This window comes from Arvicanthis niloticus, chromosome 30, assembly GCF_011762505.2.
Source record: "Arvicanthis niloticus isolate mArvNil1 chromosome 30, mArvNil1.pat.X, whole genome shotgun sequence".
NCBI lineage: Eukaryota > Metazoa > Chordata > Mammalia > Rodentia > Muridae > Arvicanthis > Arvicanthis niloticus.
In genome coordinates, this window is record NC_133438.1 from 9367843 (window position 1) to 9390355 (window position 22513).

At 38.2% G+C, this 22513-nt stretch overlaps 1 protein-coding gene and 1 long non-coding RNA gene across 2 annotated transcripts; both read right to left on the reverse strand.

Moving 5' to 3' along the window:
* Positions 1–600: 600 nt before the first annotated feature.
* On the reverse strand, positions 601–11907 carry LOC143440935 (uncharacterized). The gene is given in 4 exon segments (XM_076927871.1): positions 601–5798; positions 5801–7786; positions 9924–10050; positions 11822–11907. Coding segments are annotated over 4 exon segments (2181 nt in total). The 5' UTR covers positions 11852–11907; the 3' UTR covers positions 601–5760.
* Positions 11853–17449, reverse strand: LOC143440936 (uncharacterized). Its single transcript, XR_013108240.1, has 5 exons — positions 17178–17449; positions 16072–16246; positions 15665–15755; positions 15491–15571; positions 11853–11914 (listed from the first exon to the last, which is right to left on the reverse strand). It is a non-coding gene; the product is annotated as an uncharacterized LOC143440936 (long non-coding RNA).
* Positions 17450–22513: the final 5064 nt, after the last annotated feature.

Sequence of the window (22513 nt, forward strand, 5' to 3'; positions counted from 1 at the left end):
TCTTCTAGGGTGATTAAACCTATAATTCAGGAATTAGTTATCAGCTTTGGAATGGAGCTCGTTAACTCCTTATATTTAGAATACATGTCTATGATTAAATATTTTTCTCAGATAAAGATGTTGAAGAGTTTATTCAAATTCCAGTTTTGTACTTATTAATTAAAAAAAGTATTGTTCAAAGGACACAATTCTTCCTTAGATTAATGGTTATGAAAATGTAGAAATATATATATACAATATATATATATATGTATATATATATTGTATATATATATATATGTATATATATACATATATATACATATATACTAAAAAACATGAGATCTTCAAAAATAATGTATGGAAAGCAAGTACTGTGCCAGATATCCAAGGCTCTAGATCATTTGAGAAAGAAGTCATTGCAAGGGGAACTGGAAGGAATAGATAGAGTGGAAGCTACAGTTAGGATATACTATATGAGAAAAGAATCCACTTCAATACAAGGAAAAATGGGAAAAAAAGGTATGTGTGGAGCTAGTATATGCTCCTGTGCTGCTGCATGCATCTTGGAACTAAAGTAAAGTGTTCGTGATACCTGTAAATGAAAAATGGAAAGAAAAAACAAATACCACAAAAATTTATTTTAGACTAACAAACTTTCTAGAGTCTCCTGTTGTTTTAAAAACAGCTTAACAGAGTTTACAACCCATTAAGTCAGTACATACAAAGGACAAGTCAGGTATTCTACAAGCAAAATATCCAGATCCACAGAGACCAGGCTGCTGTAATTCTCCAACATCACATCAATGTGCAAAGCCCTCTGAGCAGAGTCCAGGCATTTCCACTCCTCTTGAGAGAAGTCCACAGTCACATCCCAGAATATCAACAGACCCTGAATAAAAGGTACAGTTTAAAGACACGCTGCCTTATCATCATTAGGTTGGTCAATTTCACTTTGTGAACTTTTTGAAGTTGTTTATTTACAACTTTCTTTTATAGTAAAGTTGAAAAAAATCACCAGAAACAGAAAATTAAAGGATTTCCATGATTTAAAATATAACATTTCCAGAAAAAATATGACCACTGACCTAGGATATATTTCCTGAAGAATCAGCCATTTCCCAGCATTTTTCTTCTTTGAGTTTGTCTTTCAGTAAGGACAAATAGATGGCTTGCTGCCCATGCATACAAAAGAATCAAAACGGAAAAGCAGAAACTAATGAATACTGTTAAAGAACAATGTCAAACACATGAAACGGTCCAAAAGAGCAACAAAATTCTACCAGGTTTCTAGTTAACGATACCAAAGCTGGGAGAGCATGGAGTAAAACTTTGGACAGAAAAGCCCCACCAACAATATTGTTGCACCCACAAAAATACTTTTTTAAAAATAATGTAGACATCAGTGCATTTGAAGATAGTCATAAATTAACATAATTCACTTCACTAAAGCATCACAGTATATAAGAAATTGGAACAAATTATACACAGGATAATCAGAGGAATTATGATGAAGAACATAAAAAATAATACATTTTATGTGAACAATAGAGAATACAGGAAAAGTGGGGAGTAATCATCCATACTCAAAACAGCAAACCACTAATTCTCATGATAAAGAAAAAAGAATACTACCATTAATCCAACCAAAAGAAACATAAAAAATACAATCATATGGATTAAAAACCCAATAAACAAAAAATGTAGCCAGCGTGGAAATCAAAATGGAGAATCCTCAATTCAACAATCAAATCCTCAAGTTAAGTAAATCTAGCACATACCCCAGAAATTCCACTCCTTGGTATATGCTCAAATACTTCAACGTAATACTACATAAACACATATTCACCCATGTTCATTGCTGCTATATTCAAGATAATTCACAATAGCTTCAAAAGGAAAACGACATGAACATCCTTCATCTGACAAGTGGATAATAAAAATGAGGAAATTTGCTGTGATATTGTGTCTCTTAGACATGTTAACAAAACTATATGCATAAAATATTACAAACGTGGCTGCCCAAACAGGAGCTGAACAAGGACAACACCAGATGTGCCAATGAGGAAGGGAGAACTGGGCCTCTCAACCCTTGTCAAACACTAAGGAATTCTGAGAACTGGAGAAAATTTCCTCCAGAGTAAAATACACCATATACTTATCCAAAAGAAATGTTCATCTACTGAAAACATACTGACTGAGTAGGTTGTATTTTGTTTAGGAATACACATAAACACACAACAATAGTGAAAGAAAAAAGCTCTTAACAAATAATAAATGAGCCAGGAGGTAGGGCTGCATTCTTTTATTCCAAGCACTTTTGGTATAGGTAGATAGATGTCTGAGTTTGAGGCCAATATGGTCTACAGAGTGACTTCCAGGGAAGCCATGAGTACATAGAGAAATCCTATCTTGAAAAACAAAATCAACAACACCAAAAGATATTAATAAATTCCTGTGTAACATCAAGATTTAGCATCATCTCTGTTAAAAAAAAAAACAAGGGACTAGAATTGCTTTATAATATTTATGATTAAACTTAAAAGGGGGTTGCCTGCAAAATTTATGATGTCTTTGTTTTTAATAGCTGAGTGGTATTCCATTGCCCCAGCCCACTGGGATTCGATGAGACTCTAAAGAAGGGAGCAAAAGAATGATAGGACAAGAGACACGAAGAAGCACCTGTCTGAATGTCTGAATGTCTGATCAAGTGCTTAAACTTTATTGTTCACGCTGCAGTTATAAAGGCAAGCAGGCAGGAGGGTCATCTAAAAGTCAGGGCCCAGGGTCATCCCATAATTACAAAGCTCTCTAAGCCCACAAGAATTCCTAGCCCAAATCTAAATATTTTCTCATAAGCAAGAAGGCAAATAAAACGTTTCTTGGCTTGAGTTGCTTATCTGATTAATATTTTCTCCCTGGCAGGAGCGCAATAAAGTATTTCTTAACTCAGGCTGTTTACTTAACTGACATTTGCTCTCAGGCAGAAGGGGGGGTCTTAGCTCCTATCATTCCCTAGTGTAGATGTACCTACACTGTTTTCCTAATCCAAAGTCCCAAAGTCAATATTCCTCTAAACAAGACATGGTCAGGCCTATCACAATAGTCTAGTCCCTGGTATCACTTCTGTCTTAATTATGGTTTTATTGCTGTGTAGAGACACTATGACCTAGGCAACTCTCATAAAGGCAAACATTTAATTGAGCCTGGCTTACAGTTTCAGAGGTTTAGTCCATTATCTTCATGGCCAAGAAGCATGCCATCCTGGAGGCAGACACGGTGCTGGAGGAGTTCTACATCAGAAGGCCGGGAGGAGACTGTATTCAACAAAATTCTTTGAAGAGATTATCTTCTGCACTGGGCAGAACCTGAGAGACCTCATAGCCCACCACCACAGTGACACACTTCCTCCAACAAGGCCGCACCTCCTAATAGTGCCACTTCTTATGGTTGAGCATTCAAACGCATGAATCTCTGTGGGCCACACCTATTCAAACCACCACACTAGGCCTGGAATCAACTCAGATATCCATCAACTGACACATGGATAAGTGAAAATGGGGTACATATCTAAAGAACCTGATCTATTACTCAGTTGTAAATAAAAATACAAGTGTGATATCTGGATGTAAAAGTAGGTATAAACTATGACGACTTCTGCCTCCTGGTCCCCAACAGTCAAACAGCACGTTTGCTCTTATATGTGGGTCTGAGCTTCAAAGTTTGTGTTTATTCAAGTAAGACAACATGTAGAAGCTAAAAAGCTAGAAATAGACCAGTAGAAGGGAGATGCAGGAAGTGAGAATCGATAGTAGATTGTGAGTGATATGAAATTATAGTGAGGATATTGGGGGCAGAATGGTTCAAATACGTAATGGAGTAACGCGGAGGAAAGGTGTTCCTGAAAGGTCAACACAAATGAGATGCCTGTAGCCAATCTGTCTCTCCATTGGATTTGAGGACTGCCCATAGAGAGGAATTCATATCATGGTCAAAAACCAAGGCCTAGGTAGTGTAGGTCCAAGGACATAACTAATTGAAATTTTGTTAGTGATCATGCTACTAATTTGTCTTCTAATTATCCATGTCCAGTTTGTACAACTCTCCAGCTTGGTGAAAGAAGCCTCTTATAGCAGGTAGTGGATAATGCAAAGACTCACAACTTTTCAGAATGTTCTAAGAACAAGCAACCGTGTAAGAATCGGGTGATTACCATTTCATAATGGTTGGTGGAGGGCTGCTGAGTCTCTTTTACCTCCTTGACAGTGAACATCAGGCTGTTAATGGCAGCTATATGATTTTAATTTAGAATACTGGTTAATACTTCCCAATTTTTCTTCAGTAGTACAAAATGAATTTTTGTGTGCCCTCAGAAATTTTTCTTGACACAGCTGATCTTGAACTCAGAGATCCACTTGCTTCTGCCTCCACGGTGCTGGGAGTAAAAGGCCTGCACAACCAAGCACAGAACCCTTGCCAATTTCTGATTTGTGTGTGAGCATGCCTGTGATGTTACATGCACACATCATATATCTCCTTATAGCTTCTTACCTTCCTGCTAATTGTAAGGCTTGACTCTAGTAAAAAGATTTTGAAGGTGAATGAAAGATGAGGCTTTAATATTAGAGTTTTGTGTGTGTTTTCTCCAAAGATGAATTTACTCTCATGTCAGCAATTTCAGCACTAGGTAAAAGCTTTGTCAAATTCAGTGCATTTGGGGGATGGAATTCCCAATGAAGAGCAAGACTATATATACTATAACTTTATATGGTTTTTCAGAAATATGAACTTTGTGATGTACAGTACAATTAGACATCTTTGTCACATTTTTAATGTTATTACATTTTCTCATCATCATTATTTTTCTTTGAGTCACATTTATGTAGTTCTGGCTGTCCTTGAATTATCTATAACAGAACAACCTTGAATTCACAGATATCTTCTTGCCTTTGTTGAGTGCTGGGATTAAATGGTGTTCATTAAGAATTTCATTATAAAGGAAGGAGTACCAAGAGGAAGAGAAGGAGTAAGAAGAGGAGAAGAAGGAGAGGAGAAGCTAGGTGATGAGAGAGAGAAAGAGAGAGAAAGAGGAGGGGGCATGAAGGCAGATGTTCACGTGTCTACACCAGTCAAAGATAGTTGATATATCTAGGCTGGGTATTGGGATACACTTCTGATTGAGCAATACCAAACTTATAAAGCCTTTGATTAACATTTTTAAAAAATTGTATAAAAGCAAAAAGGAAAAGGGGGCATGGGATAGGGGTTTTCTAGGGAGGAGAAATGGGGAAAGAGGATGGCATCTGAAATGTAAATAAAATATCCAATAAAAATAAGTTAAAAAAAGAATTTCATTATAAATTTTTGGATGATAAACAAGATGTTTTAATTGTCACTCTGCCCAGGGGATATAGAAATAGCGTAGTAGATAAAAGCAAGGGCTGCTCTTTTAGAGAACTGGGATCAATTCCCAATACACACATAAACACAACTTTATCTCCAGCTTCAGGGGATCTCTTGCTAGCTTCTGGCTTTCATGGGCACTGTGCATACGTGTAGTGCAGTGATAAAAGCACAAAAGCACCTATATACTCATACCCAAACACACACGAAGGAAGAGGGAGGGGGAGAGGAAACTTTTCACACAATAACATTTGCAAAATTTTAACTTAAATTCTATGCTATTTTCTAAGATTTAAAACTTCATTAAAAAACTTTCACAAGTTTCTCATCCTTATTTTCTATTACATATAATGTTAGGGTTTGTAAGCCAAGGTAATACTAAATAACTGCTATGTCACATGATTTACATTGGTATGTTTCTCTCCAGTATGAACTCTCTGATGTCTTCTAAGATTTGAAAGTTGGATAAAGGATTTGTCACAATCTTTGCACTTGTAAGGTTTCTCTCCAGTATGAATTTTCTGGTGTGCTCTAAGATAGGAGCACCTAGTAAAAGATTTGTCACATTCTGTACACACATATGGTTTCTCTCCAGTATGAACTCTCTGATGTGCTCTAAGATTTGAGTTATGAGTAAAAGTCTTGTCACACTCCATACATTTGTAAGGTTTCTCACCAGTATGAAGTTTCTGATGTCTTCGGAGATTTGAAATCTGGTTAAATGAAATGTCACAGTCTTTGCATTTGTAAGGTTTCTCTCCAGTATGAATTTTCTGATGTATTCTAAGACTAGAAATTCGGAGAAAGGATATATCACAGTCTTTGCATTTGTAAGGTTTCTCTCCAGTATGAATTTTCTGATGTGCTCTAAGATATGAGCACCGAGTAAAAGTTTTGTCACATTCCTTACAACTGTAAGGTCTCTCTCCAGTATGAACTCTGTGATGTGTTCTAAGATGTGAGTCCTGAGTAAAAGATTTGTCACATTCCCTACATTTGTATGGTTTCTCTCCTGTATGAATTTTCTGATGTGTTCTAAGAGTTGAGCATGTAGTAAAAGATTTGCCACATTCCTTACATACATAAGGTCTCTCTCCAGTATGAACTCTGAGATGACTTCTGAGATATGAATGCTGGGTAAAAGATTTGTCACATTCTCCACATTTGTAAGCTTTTTCTCCGGTATGAATTTTCTGATGTTCTCTAAGAGTTGAGCACTCAGTAAAAGTTTTGTCACACTCTTTACATCTGTAAGGTCTCTCTCCAGTATGGACACTCTGATGTCTTCTAAGATGTGACTTATGAGTAAAGGATTTGTCACATTCCCTACATTTGTATGGTTTCTCTCCAGTATGAATTTTCTGATGTGTCTTAAGAGTTGAATTCACAGTAAAGGATTTGTCACATATCTCACATTTATAAGGTTTTTCACCAGTATGGATTCTGTAATGCCTTTTAAGATGTGATAATTCAATAAAGGACTTACCACATTCTTTGCATTCATAATAAATCTCTGGAGAATGAGTTTTCTGATGCCATTTTAATGATGAATAGTGGGTAAAAGATCTGTCACACTCATTGCATTTGTAAGGCTTCTCTCCAGTATGGAGTCTGTAATGTTTTCTAAAGTGTAAAAGCTGATGAAATTCCCTGCCACATTCTGGGCAACTACAATGTTCCTCTGAAGTATGGATTTTCTGGTGTGTCCTAAGACTGGAAGAGTGGGCAAAGGATTTGTCACATTGCTTACACTTGTAAGGTCTCTCTCCAGTGTGCATTTTCTGATGGCTTTTAAGTACAGAGGTTTGACGGAATGACTTTCCACAGTCTTGGCATTTGTAAGGTTTCTCCCCAGTATGAAGTCTTTGATGTATTTTAAGATTTGCACACTGGTTATAGGATTTGTCACAAAGATTACACTTGTAAGGTTTCTTTCCAGTATGAATTCTTTGATGCTTAATGAGCCTTAAGGAGGTACTAAAGCATTTACCACATTTCCCACACTTATGTGGTTTCTCAAGGTAGATTGTTTGTTGTATAAGATTATTATATGTACAGTTAAAATAGTTGTCATATTCTTCTTCTCTGTGATCTTTATTTGCAGTGTAGAGTCTTTCATCTTGAATAAAGCTGGAACACACATTTAAAGATCTCTCACCGTCTTCAGATTTGCAAGGTTCTTCTCCAGTGTGCATGCCCCTATGTCTGTATAGGTTTGAGGAGTCAACAGAGGAATCCATGTCCTTATAGCACCTGTAGTTATTAGAAGTTTCTGTAGTGTCACTTCTTTTATAAAGTGCATCATGGGAAGGAACATGAAGCATTTCACCATGCTCATTATGAGGACAAGATTCTTTTTCAGTCTTCACATGTTGATGGACAGTATCACATATGCAGTAGTTCTCTGAAAATGAGTAAAAGTCAGATTTGTAAGGCCTGTTCCATGATCAAACATTTAAAAAATTACTGTCTTCATAAAGATCCTCCCTTAAAATAAGTCAGCCAGCAACTACTTAGATGTGTTTCTTTTACTATAATTCTATATATTCTTGCAAACACAGCATGTCAGCCTTCAAGGGTGTGTGATTTATAATTGCTATCTGAAATTCATGAAAAGTGTCTAATGGCTCAAGATGTGTTAAATAACTGAGGAATCAATAATTTGGGGATGGAGCTAACTGATTATATTTAGAATACATGTCTCTATTTTTAAATATTTTTTTCAGAAATTGATGAGGGAGAATTTAATCCAATCCTAGATTCACAGAATTTATGTGTACAGCAATGCAAAACTGTTGTTCAGGAGACCCAATTCCTTATAATATTAATGGCATCCTTAAAAGCATCAAACACTTTTTCCCCTTAGGTAGGGTTTCCTCTGTGAACTGACCCTGGCTGTCCTGGACTGGCTGGCTTTGTAGACCAGGCTAGCCTCAAATTCATAGAGATCCACCTACCTCTGCCTCCCAAGTACTGGAATTAAAGTCATGTGCCACCACACCCAGCAAAGGGTCTTTTTTTTTTTTTCCTAAAAAAGACAAACTAGATGTCTCTAAAGCAACAGAAGCAAAGTAAATATTTTGACAAATATCAGAGGCTCTTGGATCATTTAAGGCAGGTCTGCAATGGTCAACTATTGCTTATTTCTTTCCTCCACTGTCTGAGTGCCACACATTGCTGTGTTTTTTAACTTTCCTTATACAGGTATTCTCAAGTCAACTCTATACACTGACTTCCGAGATCATTTTCCAGAAAGGTGTCTGTGTATCCTTCACTGAAAAGAAAATGAAGGATGTAACATGAATACCTACATATAAGGAACGCAATTACAGAACAATGCTATTTCACGGACTCACATTAGACTTATAATTGGAACAACTATTCCAATTGCATGGTCAGCAGAGTGAAATAAAAATTGCATTTTATACTAGTATTACCTCACCATAATTCAGGTGCAATAAGGCACAGCATCTTCTTTTTTTTCATTTTTATGTTTTTATTGAAATAAAAATGTAAAGGTCAACAATAATATCATTTGTTATAACAAAACATGGTAATGTTTAACTAGAGCCCCAGTCCTTGGGAAGCTGGATAGTGAGGTTTGAACATTTGTGGACAACCTGGACCACATAAAGAAGTCAACACCAACTTGGGATAGAGAGGTCTTATCTCAAAGGAAAAAAAAAAAAAAAAAACAAAGTACCACTTGGGTTGAGCAGTCACCCAGGTATATGTCATCTGGGATACTGATCACTATGAAATAGTATTAAGTAGGCTAGAGTGGTTTGCCAGGGAGTCCAGGGATCCATGTCTTCTAATAGTTACAACAGGTAGAATGCATTCTGGGGCCAGGACATTATACGAGGCTAAATGATTGGGAATCAGTTCAAGTGGAACTGAATAGAGCAAAGCATTTTCAGCTCTTGTTTTCACTTTCACTTAATCCTTCACTCTTGCCTGATTGCTCACTAGCTCACCTTATTTGTGGCTGGTTTCTCCTCTCCACATTCCAGACAATCTAATTTTTCCAGACAGGTGACCAGGCCTACCTTGCATACGATAATCCAAGTGTTCTGTGAGGTAGCCCATGACCCATGCTAGAAATTTTAAGAAAGCATATAGGCGTATAACATAGAACTCTGCTCAGTACATGAAGAGAATGCAAAGTAGTAGAGGAATCTAGAAATGTATTCCCAATTGCTATTTCTTATCAAAATCTTCAGCACATTAAGGGAGAATCTTAAATTCACTTATGTTGAGTTTTTTTTCTCACAATTAAAACCATGCAATTACAATGATGGGCATAGAGCTGTAAGATATGGGAATAAATATATGACACAGAAACAAAATGAAGGGTGCATGCCACCTCTAAATTAGAAAATGGAAAGAAAAAAATAAAACACCATGAAAAAGTTCCTTTCTATATTAAACTTTCCCTATTCTCATGTTGTTTTCAAACAGCTTAACGGTGTTTACTACCATAAAGTCCACATATAGAAAGGAGAAGGTGGAAGTTCTATCTACAAGCAAAATGTTCTCACCGACAGAAACCAGGTTGCTGTAATTCTCCAACATCACATCAATGTACAAAGCCCTCTGAGCAGAGTCCAGGCATTCCCACTCCTCCTGAGGGAAATCCACAGCCACATCCCCAAAGGTCAATAGACGCTGAAACATAAATGCACAGTATGACACATGATGCTGGGCATAGTGCTTTTCTGGAAATAAGGAGATGGCATGTAGGTGAATGAAGACCATTACTCAGTGAGGTGATTTCTCATGTACTCACACTCAGTAATTAATGTTCTACCTCTGTGACAACAGGATAACACAATAGTCTCACAAGCATGTCCATAAAACAGGACACATATTTGAGGTCTGGACAAGATTATCTATCTGTTATGGACACTTTATGTCCCTTAGAATGAGAGTGCACATGCCTCAGAAGGACAATTCATGATGAGGAAATGTGCTTTAAAATTCTATACCTGACAATCATGCTAAACTACTGGCACTGAATCGATCCTGACTGTACTTGGGCCTTATAGAGAAGCACAGGAACTAACCCCAAGTAAACAGTTTGGGATGACATGAATATAGTTTCTATCTATCAAAGGGAACAATCATCTGGGCACACAGACACCCACATAATGGAAGAAAACCTGTAGTAGTGACACTCTTGATAGGGGTTCATATCTAGAATTTTCTAAGAATAATAGAAGTTAAATACCAAGGAAATAAAATTCCCAATCAATAATGGGCAAAGGATGTGACTAGACACCTTGCGAAGACAGAAACTCAAATGGTCAAAAAATATGGCAAAAAAGTGTCCAGGATTCCTAAAATGCCATCAGAGAAACACTAAATAAAAGTACGTGAAAATACTGCCTCATCACAGGCAGAATGGCTATCATCAACTACTCTGACAAAAAAAGAAAGAATATGGAGAGAAACAAAGTTTTTCCACTGTTGGTGTGTGTGTGTGTGTGTGTGTGTGTGTGTGTGCGCGCGCGCGTGTGTGTAAGAGAAAGAGGTACAAATTAATGCACTTAACTGGAAATTATTTTGAAGAGTATTTTTTTTAAAAAAGGTAAAATTAATGTATGGCTCTGTAATTTCATTCCTGGGAACATACCCAGAGAACTCTACACTCAACTCTAGACATATTTACACCCCACATTTACTGGTGCTTTATTCACCATTGCAAAGAACTGTAATCAACGTAGTTGTCTATCATCACATGAATGGATAACAAAAATATTCCATATAAAAATTGGAAATCTATTCAGGTGAAAAGAATAATATAATAGTAATTAGTAATGTGTAGGAAAATAACTGGACTTAGAATGTGCACTATTAAGTGAGTTCACACACTGCCAGAAAGAAAAAAAAACATATCTTCCCTTATATGCAGAATCTACACAGTAATATTTGTTTATGGGAACCATGTACATGTGGACACAAAAGAACATGGAGAAAAGAGAACAAGAAAGGTTAAATATCAGGGGATGAGATAGTAATGAATGCAGGTAACAACCACCAGTTATGAAAAAAGATATAACACTAATTGCTTTTCTAGTTCTAATTCACATGGTTTTTGGTTGTTTGTTTTTTTTTTTTTTTTTTTTTTTTTTTGTAATGTCACATGTTTTTTTTTGTTTTTTGTTTTTTGGTGGTAGATAAGTATATCAAAACATATCAAATATTGAAACTATTAAATCAAATGAATCTCCAGAGTTTTTGTTCCCAGTGACTCATTTAACACATATGAAAGTTCATTTGGTTGTACAGATTTTGGGTCTAGTTATTTTCAGTGTGTGATTTTGTTTGTTTGTTTCCAGTGTGTTTTGTAATTAAAAATTATACAATCAGAAAAGTAAAGGCTTGCAATACCTGAAGATATGACATTTCTAGAAAAGAAGTGAACATGACCACTGACCTGGGACATGTTTACTGGAAAAGCATCCATTTCTTTCTGTTTCTTGTCTCTCAGTTTCTCTTTTAGGAATAAATAAATAGCCAGCTTGTGGTCCTTTCATATAAGGGGTCAAAAAGAAAAAGCAAAAATCAATACTGACATCTATTAAAGAATAGTGTTGAACCACATAAAAAGATTGAAACAGCAGAATACTATGAGGTGTCCTGTCAATGATCCCAAACCCGGGACAACATGGGGCCATATCTGAAGCATAGAGGGAGAATCACCATCAAGCTTATTGTTGTATCCAGAAAAATAATCTTTTTAAATTGATGGATAGATATAAGTGCATTTCAAGATATTCCAAATTAACACAATTCATTTCACTAAAGCAGCGTAGTACATAATAAATTATTGGGAAATATGCACAAGAGAAATAGATGAATAGCGATGAAAACACGGGAATAATAAATTTTATGTGGAAAATAGATAAATACAGGAGAACTAAGATGTAACGATCCATAAGCAAGACAGCAAAAATACTAATTCTCACAGAGAAGGAAGAACAGTATCCATAATCCAACCAATTGGGAATAAAACCGCCATGAACAAAAAAATGTAGCCACTGTGGGTATCAATAAGGAGAATCTTCAATTAAATAAACAAATCCTCAAGTTAAATAAGTCTAGCATGTGACACAGCTCTTCTTCTTTGCATATGCTCAAAGGAGTCAATGCCCTACTCCACTAATGATCATTGCTGCTCTACTCACAAAAGCTTCAAAAAGGGAAACGAACGTAAATGGCCTTCAATGGACAACTGGATAGTGACAACGCGGTGCATAGACAATGTGGAATATTATTGAGCTGTAAAGAAAATTAGTCATGAGTCTTGCAGGTAAATAGATGAACTTATATAAAAGATCATAGTGAGTGGAGTAACCCAGGCCCAGAAACACAGGCATTGCATGTTCTCTCTCATAGGAAGGTCTTAGCTCCAAATCTTCTGATGTGAGTTCACAACCTGGAGTACCTGTAGTAACCAGAGAAGTAAAAACAGATCATGGTGGGATGTGGGAGAATAATAGAGAATAACAGGGAACAAGTAATCTAAAGGGGAAGATGGAATAATGGTGGAACAGATTTAATTATGGAGAAGGAGCAGATATGACTTCTGTCTTAGTTTAGGGTTTTACTGCTGTGCCATAACCAATGCAACTCTTAAAAGGACATTTAATTGGTGCTGGCTTATAGGTTTAGCGGTTCAGTCCATTATCATCAAGGTGGGAGTATGGTAGTGTCCAGACAGGCATGGTGCAGGAGGAGCTAAGAGTTCTACTCTTCATGTGAAGGCAGCTAGAGAAGACTGGCTTCCAGGCAGCTAGGATGAAGGTTTTAAAGCCCAAGCTTAATCCCAAATAGCATTCTAAATATTTATCCTACTTCACACAAATACATGTAATCCTCACTGTCATTAAGAAAAGTTCTTTTATAACATCTGAAATGTAAATAAATAAAATCTCCAACAAAAAAGACAAGTGGGAAAAAAGAAAAGTTCTTTTAAGTAAGACATAAAGAACATTACAGAAAACCACTATCAGTCAAAATGCAGAGTTGTGATGCTTAGTCCTGACTGACACATAAAGTAGCACAACTCCTGCACTAAGGCTCAGGCAACACTGAGCAAGAAGGGTGGGGATATCGTAACAGCCAGAAGAATACAGGTATGCTATGATATTGTGTCTCCTAGAAATTTCAGAGGAGTAGCTACTTATATAAATCATACAAATGTAGCTGCTGAAACATGAGCTGAACAAGGATAATATCAAGAGAAATTCTAACGTGGAAAGGAGAAAGCTCACTAGACCTCAGCATTAGTCAAGCACTAATGAATTCTAGACCTGGAGAAATAGTCCCCAGAAGACAGTATCCCATATGGTTATCCAACACCAAGTGTTCATTCCTGAAAATACAAAGACTGAGCAGGTAGTAATGTTATGTTTAAGAATATAAAAATAAATAAATAAAAGAAAAGCTTATTAAAAATAGTAAATGCCTATGTAAAGTCAAACTTTTTGATTATTTAAATTAAAAAAATAAAATTGATCAAAATGGCTTTATATCATTTTCTATCATTGCTACTCATGTAAATAAAACTTAATAGGGGTCCAGGGAGACTGTTCAATGGTTCTAAGCAAATGTTACTCTTTTAAAGACCTTTTAACAAAAAACTAAATATTAAAAATTAGTAAAGACAAATACAGAGAAAGAGAGAGAGAGAAAGAGAGAGAAACAGAGAGGGAGGAGAAGGAGGGAAGGAGGAAGAGAGAGAGGGAAAACAAAATTAAAAATTCTTGAGTGAACTAACCAAGTTTATGAAATGTCTATACAATGAAAATTTGATTTGCTGAAGGAACTGAAGAAGACACTAACAAGAACATGGAGAGATGTTTCACTGAGACAGAATGAGACATAATATTGAGAACTTTGCAGGATCTCTGCAAGTGAATTATACGACCAGTTCAAACTCTATGACACTTAAACTTCCCAGAACACACTTCACAGAAATAGTTAAGAAAAGCCTAGAATTTGTACTAATGCCCAAATTTCCTGGGCACAAAACAACCCAGGAAAATGTGGCAATGCTTGAGCTACCCTGTGTGATTCCAGATCAGCTCAAAGCAAGGGCAGCTGATCCAGAACTTGCCAATGGCTGTCACCAAATAACACAAACACAGGTTTCAAACTCGATAGCTTCTTCTTGAAATGCAAATAGATAATATTCCCTAAGCTAAGCATGCAAACAGACAGCAACATTCAAAAAATGACACCAGATTAAAAGATATACTTTCTACAAAAGATTTACTTCATATTTAAAGACACAAAAAAGAAGAAGAGAAAGAAGGAATTTCCTTTAAATGCCATGCATCTGGAAAGCAGTGAAAAATGATGATTGTAATTATACCAGTGACAAAAAAATCAAGACAAAAGTATTAAAATACAGAATAAAGACTTTTCACAGATGGTATAATGATCCATTCTATAGAAAGTCCTTGAACAACATGGGTGCATGTCACAAAACCCAGAGTGCAGACATCTATAGCAGAACACATTAAACAGGTGAAAACTGGCACATTGCCTCACGTGGTTCTCAAACATGAGAAGACAGTCTACAAGGAGGTTTGTCTCCTCTAAGACTCCAAGCTATGCCTATTAAATCCTATTTGCATATTTTACAGAAAGTAATCCTGAAATTATCAAGGAACAGCGCAGAGATAGAAAATACGAGATCACCTAGAGGTGATCTCACAGTATATTATAATTACAGCATATGGAAACCTCTTGGAATTGTCATGACAACTAACAATAGGAGCTATCCATGGAAAGACAGAATAAGTCTACAAATATAGCTTCTCATTCTTACCAAACATCTATTGGCATTATTTTCGGGAATGGGGAAATTAGCAATAAAAGGTAGAAAGTATACTAGAATACTCAAAGCTCAAAAATTCTGAAACCAAGAAATAAATACTGAGACACTGGTATTAGATGTTTTAATTTTCATCATTTTATAGGACATGAAAATCGCTGAAATGAAAACCATTTAATATTGGTATGTAGACCTGATCAGTCATGTGCATGGAATAAGGACAGCATCACTCACATGCACAGTCAAATAAATTTTACTCGCCTCCTAGTATTCAATTGGTGTGTAGAAAGAATTGTAGGACAATCCTGAGATTTTTCTCGGTGGAAGTCTCCAGAATTATTCCTAGTGAAACAGAATGTAGCAAAACTGATTTCATGTCCCACTTCCACAGTCACTGGAACCCCTTGTCATCCCTTCACCAATCCTCCAACATACCTGGATCCTATGCTATTGTCTCCTGTATCTCCACCGTCTATGGCTCTTTGTTGTGTTCCACAGGTGAGCAGGTCTGGGTGATCAGTGAGCCCTGCACATGAGAAAGAGATTTTTTTTAGCAAGCACCTTCATTTCTAGCACAGTACCGTGCTCAGGAGATAAGAAGATTCTACAGCGATACCCCAATTCTCATGCAGTGTCAGAATACTGAAAATATATAGGAAGCATTTTCAGTTAGCATAACGAGAACCTCACTTCCAATCACAGCTCAGTCAAGTCTCGGGGACAGAAATGGAACTGAACGATTGGGATGAGAATAGTATACATTAGTGAGGTTCCGAATTTATTATGGCCTAAAAGGATGCAAGCCTTACACTCAGAAAACACACACTTGCAGAATAACTTGCCTCTTCCTGAGGAGGAACAACGGGCAATAGAGGCTGGAAGCAAACTCTTCTCACGCACACAAACCAGAGTGCTGTAATTCTGCAGCATCCAGTCTCTGTACAAAGCCCTCCCAGCGTGGTCCTGACATTGCCCGTCCTTCTGGGAGAAGTCCACAGTTACACCAGTGGCTGTGAACTGACCACAAAATACAAAACAGCAGTTTGAGTCGTTGTCCTGGTGCACACCTTTAATTCCAAACGCAGGGATTAAAGGTGTATGCCAATACCACCTGGTTTATAATGACCTACTGTGAAAATACTGTGACCTATACCCTCAAATAGCATACTGTGCTTTCCCAGGTTCTAGGAACTCAGCACAAAAAACACGTTTCTCTTTTCTTTCTTTCTATCTTTTAGTAGTGGTAGTGGTGGTGGTGGTGGTTGAGACAGGAGCTCATCATGTATCACTAGCTATCCTGACCTCACCATGTAAACCAGTCTGGTTTCCAACTCTTTGATCGGCCTGCTTCTGCCCTTTCTCCCTCATGTTGGGATTAAAGGTATTCACCACCGCCAAGCCTGGTGTATTTACATCAGAATGCTGCACTGACATCACAGAGTGCATGTCTCGGAAAAGTAATGGTGGATAAAGAGTTTACTTTTAAATATTAATGTTTAAAACCATATCTATGAAACTCGCAAAGAAAAAAAATATACTTTCTGATTCAATTACATTTGCAGCCACTCCTTTTTCATGACTAATATCTAAAAGCTCTCCTGGGATGCCGAGTCACCAAGTATGTCCACGGGTATAACAAGAGAGTTAGCGTGGATGAATTTAAATTCCAAGCGCTTTGTCCTTTTCAGCTAAACAAAGAGAACTGGTTTACAAACATCAAAAGACAAATTCAGTTATTCTCCTAGAGTACTGTACTCTGAATATTTTGGCAATAAGCTGAACAATAAAAAACAAATCAGGATTATTTCAGTTCATATGAGCTAAAATTTGTTGACAAGGGAAGAAATCCGCAGCAAAATTGCAGCGCCAGCTTCCTTAGGAACAGCAGAGAAACTGATCACAGCCTGGTCCCCTCCCTCCCGTTTCCCAGCCGAGCAGCTTCTCTGACCTGGGAGGATCCAGAGCAGAAGGGAGGCGGTTCCAGCCGGGGCGCTGCTGACACCCCAGGATGCTCCGCGCGGCACTCGTAGCTTCCCAGAGTTTTACTTTCCCCGAAGTCCACTGTGTTCAGACTCCAGGTCTGCACCACGCGATTTCCCACGGTGCAAGCCTGCTTGCTCTGGACATGAACAGGTCGTTGCCACTTCTGGTTTTGGCTCTCAGTACAACTACCCAGGCCTCACTCAGCCGGTTCCCAGCTTCCGTTCACGTCACTCCCCTAACTCCTCCCACTCTGAACACTTTTTTTTACACCCTACACCCCCCTTAACATACAACATCCTCACACCCTCTGTTTCCGGGTGAGTTGCTCCGCCCTGCGGAGACCGATCCCTCCCATTCTGTGTCAACTTGCCTTCTACACAGCTCCAGATGTCAGGCTGAAAAGCCTCTGCACATGCCTGCTGCCAGCCTAGACCAGAAGTGAATCTGTTAGGACGCCGCACCCAATATTTGACACACAGAGTGAGTTCTGAACCGTTCAGATCCACGATAGCTTAACACCTCGACTTGACAACCAGCCTGTGACTACATACTTCATACCAAACAGCAACAGGCTGTCTGTCCCATCCCAACACACAAACCTGAGAAGCCAAAATCCTGAAATTCTGACTTGGGGAGAGACATTTAAAGAACTTGGGTTTTGAAATAAGTGTCTAAAGAAGTCGGAGATTGCTAATTCATCCCGCAGATGAATTCACCCCGCAGTGTACTGCTTTCACCACAAGATGGTGGTCTTGTCAGCTTTACTAACTCAGGAAGGCGCTAGTCTTCTATGACTCATACTAAAGGTGCTTTGAGAGAAAACAGAATTTCTTCCTTCCTTCCTTTTTTTTTCTTTTTAATGTAGTGATAAATGCAGAGACTCTTGATTGTCCTAGATACAGAAAATAAGTAAGGTCTTAAAAAGTCATCTACCCATCCGTCTCTAGCTCTGGAAACACCAAGGAGGAAGAGATGGTTATGCAATAAGAAGGGAAAGAGGAGGGGAAAGGCTAAGACACACCATTCTCTAGACTCCAAACAACAATTGTAATCAGTAACCAACAGCAGCTGTCTTGAAAAACAGGAAAGGGAACAGCTCACTTTACCTCTCAGACATTGGCTGTGGATCGATTGTAGGAGAAGAATCACTGCCTTCAGTTGTTACCCTGTGCTGAGCACATCGGGCTCCAGCACATAGCTCCGAACCCACAGTCTCACAAACGGCTCTGGTTCATCTCAGTGGGCCCCAGGCAATATGAATAGAGATGAACACAGCACAGAGACTGTTGGAATTGTGGACCAGGACAGTGGAGAGGTAAGAGGTGATTATTTGATGTGAGCACACAAATGCACACACACACACACACACACACATTCTGTGTGTATATACATGTTATGTGAGTGTGAGATAGCGAATAATAGAAAGATTGGGATGATTCATTCATTCATTCATTCATTCATTCATTCAAGACAAGATTTCCACATGTAAACCTGTTTTTAAAGACAACGGTTTAAAAGACCACATCAGTCTGCAATTTGTTGCTTGGTAACATTAGTATCTCATGGGATTTTTCTTCTTCTTCTTCTTCTTCTTCTTCTTCTTCTTCTTCTTCTTCTTCTTCTTCTTCTTCTTCTTTCTTTCTTTCTTTCTTTCTTTCTCTCTCTTTCTCTCTCTCTCTCTCTCTCTCTCTCTCTCTCTCTCTCTCTCTCTCTCTCTCTTTCTCTCTCTCTCTCTTTGTTGTTCCTGCTGCTGCTATTGTTGTTATTTTGTGAGACAGGCTGGCCTTGAATTCACTGAAATGAGCCTACTCTGGTTCCAGCATGCTAGGGTTAAAGACATGTGCCACCCTGCTGGGCTCATTATCTGCTTTAGAATATGAGCTAATATCAAGAGTCAAGAATTGTCATTAGTCTCCCTGTGGGAGCCCCACGTTTTATGGAGACTCTGGTGGCTCATTGTAACTATTGGCTACAGGAGGCATGCAGCCTTCTCTTGGAGTGACAGGAGTTCGCTGGACTCACTGCACAACAGGAGCATTTAGCGCCACACCTCCCATCCCCGACCTCTGACTAAGCTAACTTCAGTCCCCAGCTTAAAAACCAAGGTTCAGAATGCCTCCGAAGGGGCTGGAGTTCAAGCCTGCCATTTGTAGTCCACGGTCTCTGCGTGCTGTTGGCTCCAGGGGCACAGCTGTTTCTTAGCCTGGGATATGAATCCCTGGAATCACGCTCCACAAACCAGCATGTATTCTAAGCCTTGCCAGGACCCCTGTCCACATGGCTAGGGGAAGACCCGGCATTGGTAAGGAACCATTTCTCCCTGCCTTTCTAGCTGTTATCATGGGTTTTATTTCAAAGGGATAACATGCCTTTTACTCAGAAATCTGAAATCATTTAGGCTAAAGAAAGTTTGTGCCACATGTTGGTTTCCCAAATGTTGTAAATATTAATTGTAAATATTAATTCTACCTCATCTTAGATCATTTACTTCCCAAATAAAAGACAAAAAACCTTTATATTTATAATAAGCCTTAAAGCATTAGAGCTGGGCAGATAGCAACCCTCTAAGGTATTTTGTTTACTTTCCTGTCAATAACTCTCTGATACAACTTGGCACATTTCTCCTTGGCTTCTCTTATCCAGCTGGCCAGCCATTCGTGGCCACTGTCTCATTATCTACCCCAGGGCACCTTCTCCTCTCTTCACCTCTCTGCTCTTAGTCTCTGTCTCAGACTCTAAGACTGGGAACTGAAATCTGACTGCCTCCCTTCTGCCCAGCTACATGCTGTTGTCATCTTTACTCAACCAATAGTTTTAAATTAAGGAGCAAGGTTACGTAACATTATTTGGTGTATGTATCTCTTAATCCCTGGGGGCAACCAGACCTTGGGGCAAGTATTTAGCATTACAATACACACCAACAGATCAAACCTCAGCATCGAAGAATATAGTCAAAATATTCACAAGAAGTATTGCCCTTTTTTAATGTCAAAAAGTACTAAATGTTAAGTTGCTTTGCTGTTAGTTCTTTGAAGTTCTGATAGAATCCTGTCAAGGTCTTGCAGTTGGTTTCAGAGTTGCATTGTATAGTTGCTTCAGTGTCATTCCTACCTGTAGTTTATTTCATATTACTTATTTCATGTTGCTTACACTTCATATGTTATATGCACATGGATATTGATTTATTTCAATTAGAGTTTACAATTTAGCATGATAGAAGTCTTTAATGTCAGCAGACACAAGATCCATGTCTTAACTCACTCCTATCAAATACATTGTGCCTTTACTTTGGGCAACTGTCAAGACATTACACGTTGAAAGCCGTGGTGCACTCCTACAGTTTCTGTGAGGTCAGAGCCAGCCTGATCTACAGAGTAAGTTCCAGGTCAGCCAAGGTTACACAGTGAATCCCTGTCTCTGAAAACAAACAAACAAAGACATCAGAAATGTAATATATAGTAGGGCAAGACCATGCAATCTGTCAACCCCAAAACTCAGTAGGCAAGAGTAAGGGTAATTCTGTGTTCAAGGCCAATCTGGTATACATAGAGAATCCACATCAGCTGGTAATACACAGAGAGACTCTGTCTCAAAATAAAGAAAATTTCTCTGTGAGGAATAGCTTTTATGATACCAGAATCAGCATGCAAGCTTCCTGTTAAGGTCTAGGTAAAATATTAAGACCTAGATGGAATGTTAAGGCCTAGGAAAATGTTAAGGACCTGGATAGCTGTGATTATAAGGAAACTTTTTCATATGTTTCTGCTGTTATTAGGAAACTTCCTAGTGCCAAGATTGATCACACATTCTGTTATGTTCTGTGCCCTTGGAAACAATAGAAGTCGGTAGAACTGTTTTGTATAATTACCCATAGTAGGCTCGGACCCAAGCCCACCACCCAACAGCACTTTCTGCTCCTGTGTATAAATTTTTATGATAATAAGCTGCCCCTGGGATGGACCTCTACATGGGAGAGACATCTTCACCAATATAAGAAATTATTTGGAACAATACTTCCATTTTGAGTAGTGGTCCAGTAAAGTTTAAGTTCCCAAGAACTCCCTTGGAACTAACATCCTACCTGACAGAAAGAGACACGTCTGTAGGTAACTGACATCCTGGTTGGCAAGTTAAGACATGAATGTTAGACAAGTTCTATTATGGTAGACAAGTGAAGACATGACTATTAGACAAGGGAAGTCCCCTGTCACCAATGGAATACCCCAACCAATGGAAGTAGGATAAATATACAACAAAGACATGTTCCTAAGGAAATCACTGTGCCCCTAAATCCTGATTGGGGAAATAACTTGGCACAGATGATTGTGGACTTAGGGGCTTTAAAACCCTGTAGAATCTTAATTCAATGCCATGATTCATGTTCCAAATCCGGACTATGGCTCTGGTCTACCCGTCCTGGGGTGTATGCTTGATAAACTATCCCTGTCTGGCTGAGATCAGTGTTGGTGTAGTTTGTGAGGCAATTCTTGAACACCAACACTTACAAAAGAGGAATCTAATGGACAGTCCTACACATCTATGGTACCTATGAACTACATCCATGTTCATCTTGGCAGGACAACTCCAAGGATGCAGGCTCACCTTGGTGGTAACCAAAAGCTCTCTAGTTGGACTTAAGACACTCTTTTTAAAAAGGAAACCATGTCTGGTACTGAAAACATAGATACCTACTCAGGGTGGGTGATGTCAGGAATCTTAGAGAGCCAACAATCACCATTTTACTAAATCAGGATAATCTCTGATAAAAAATATCTAAACATTTTTACCCATACCCACAAATAAATGTAGTCTTCGTCCCTCATCTCGGAAACTCCTCGTTCAATAGACAGAGACCACTACAAAAAATCCACAACTAATCAAAATATAGGCTTCTAGAGCCCATGCCCATTGGCACTCCTGCACCTAAGGCTCAAGGAAGAATTTGTGAACAATTTGCAAACAATTATGAAATGAGAAGCCATAAATTTTAAAAAGGGCATGGAAGAAGATATGGGAGGATTTGGCAGTAGGAAAAGGAATGGAAACATTTACAATTACAGTTTTATCTCAAAAATGGTAAGGAACAGCAAAATGTAGAAAATAAATGAATGAACAAAAAAGTCAAGAAACCCAAAGAAAAATTAAAACAAAAAAGTTTATAAATCTATCAGTGAAATGCAGACAAGGATTCCTTTGAGCTACCATACTGCCCTAGCTACAGTGGCCATCATCAGGAACAGAAAAGATGACACTATTCTTGCCATATACATGGGGGACTGAGGTCAAATACTGCTGTTGGAG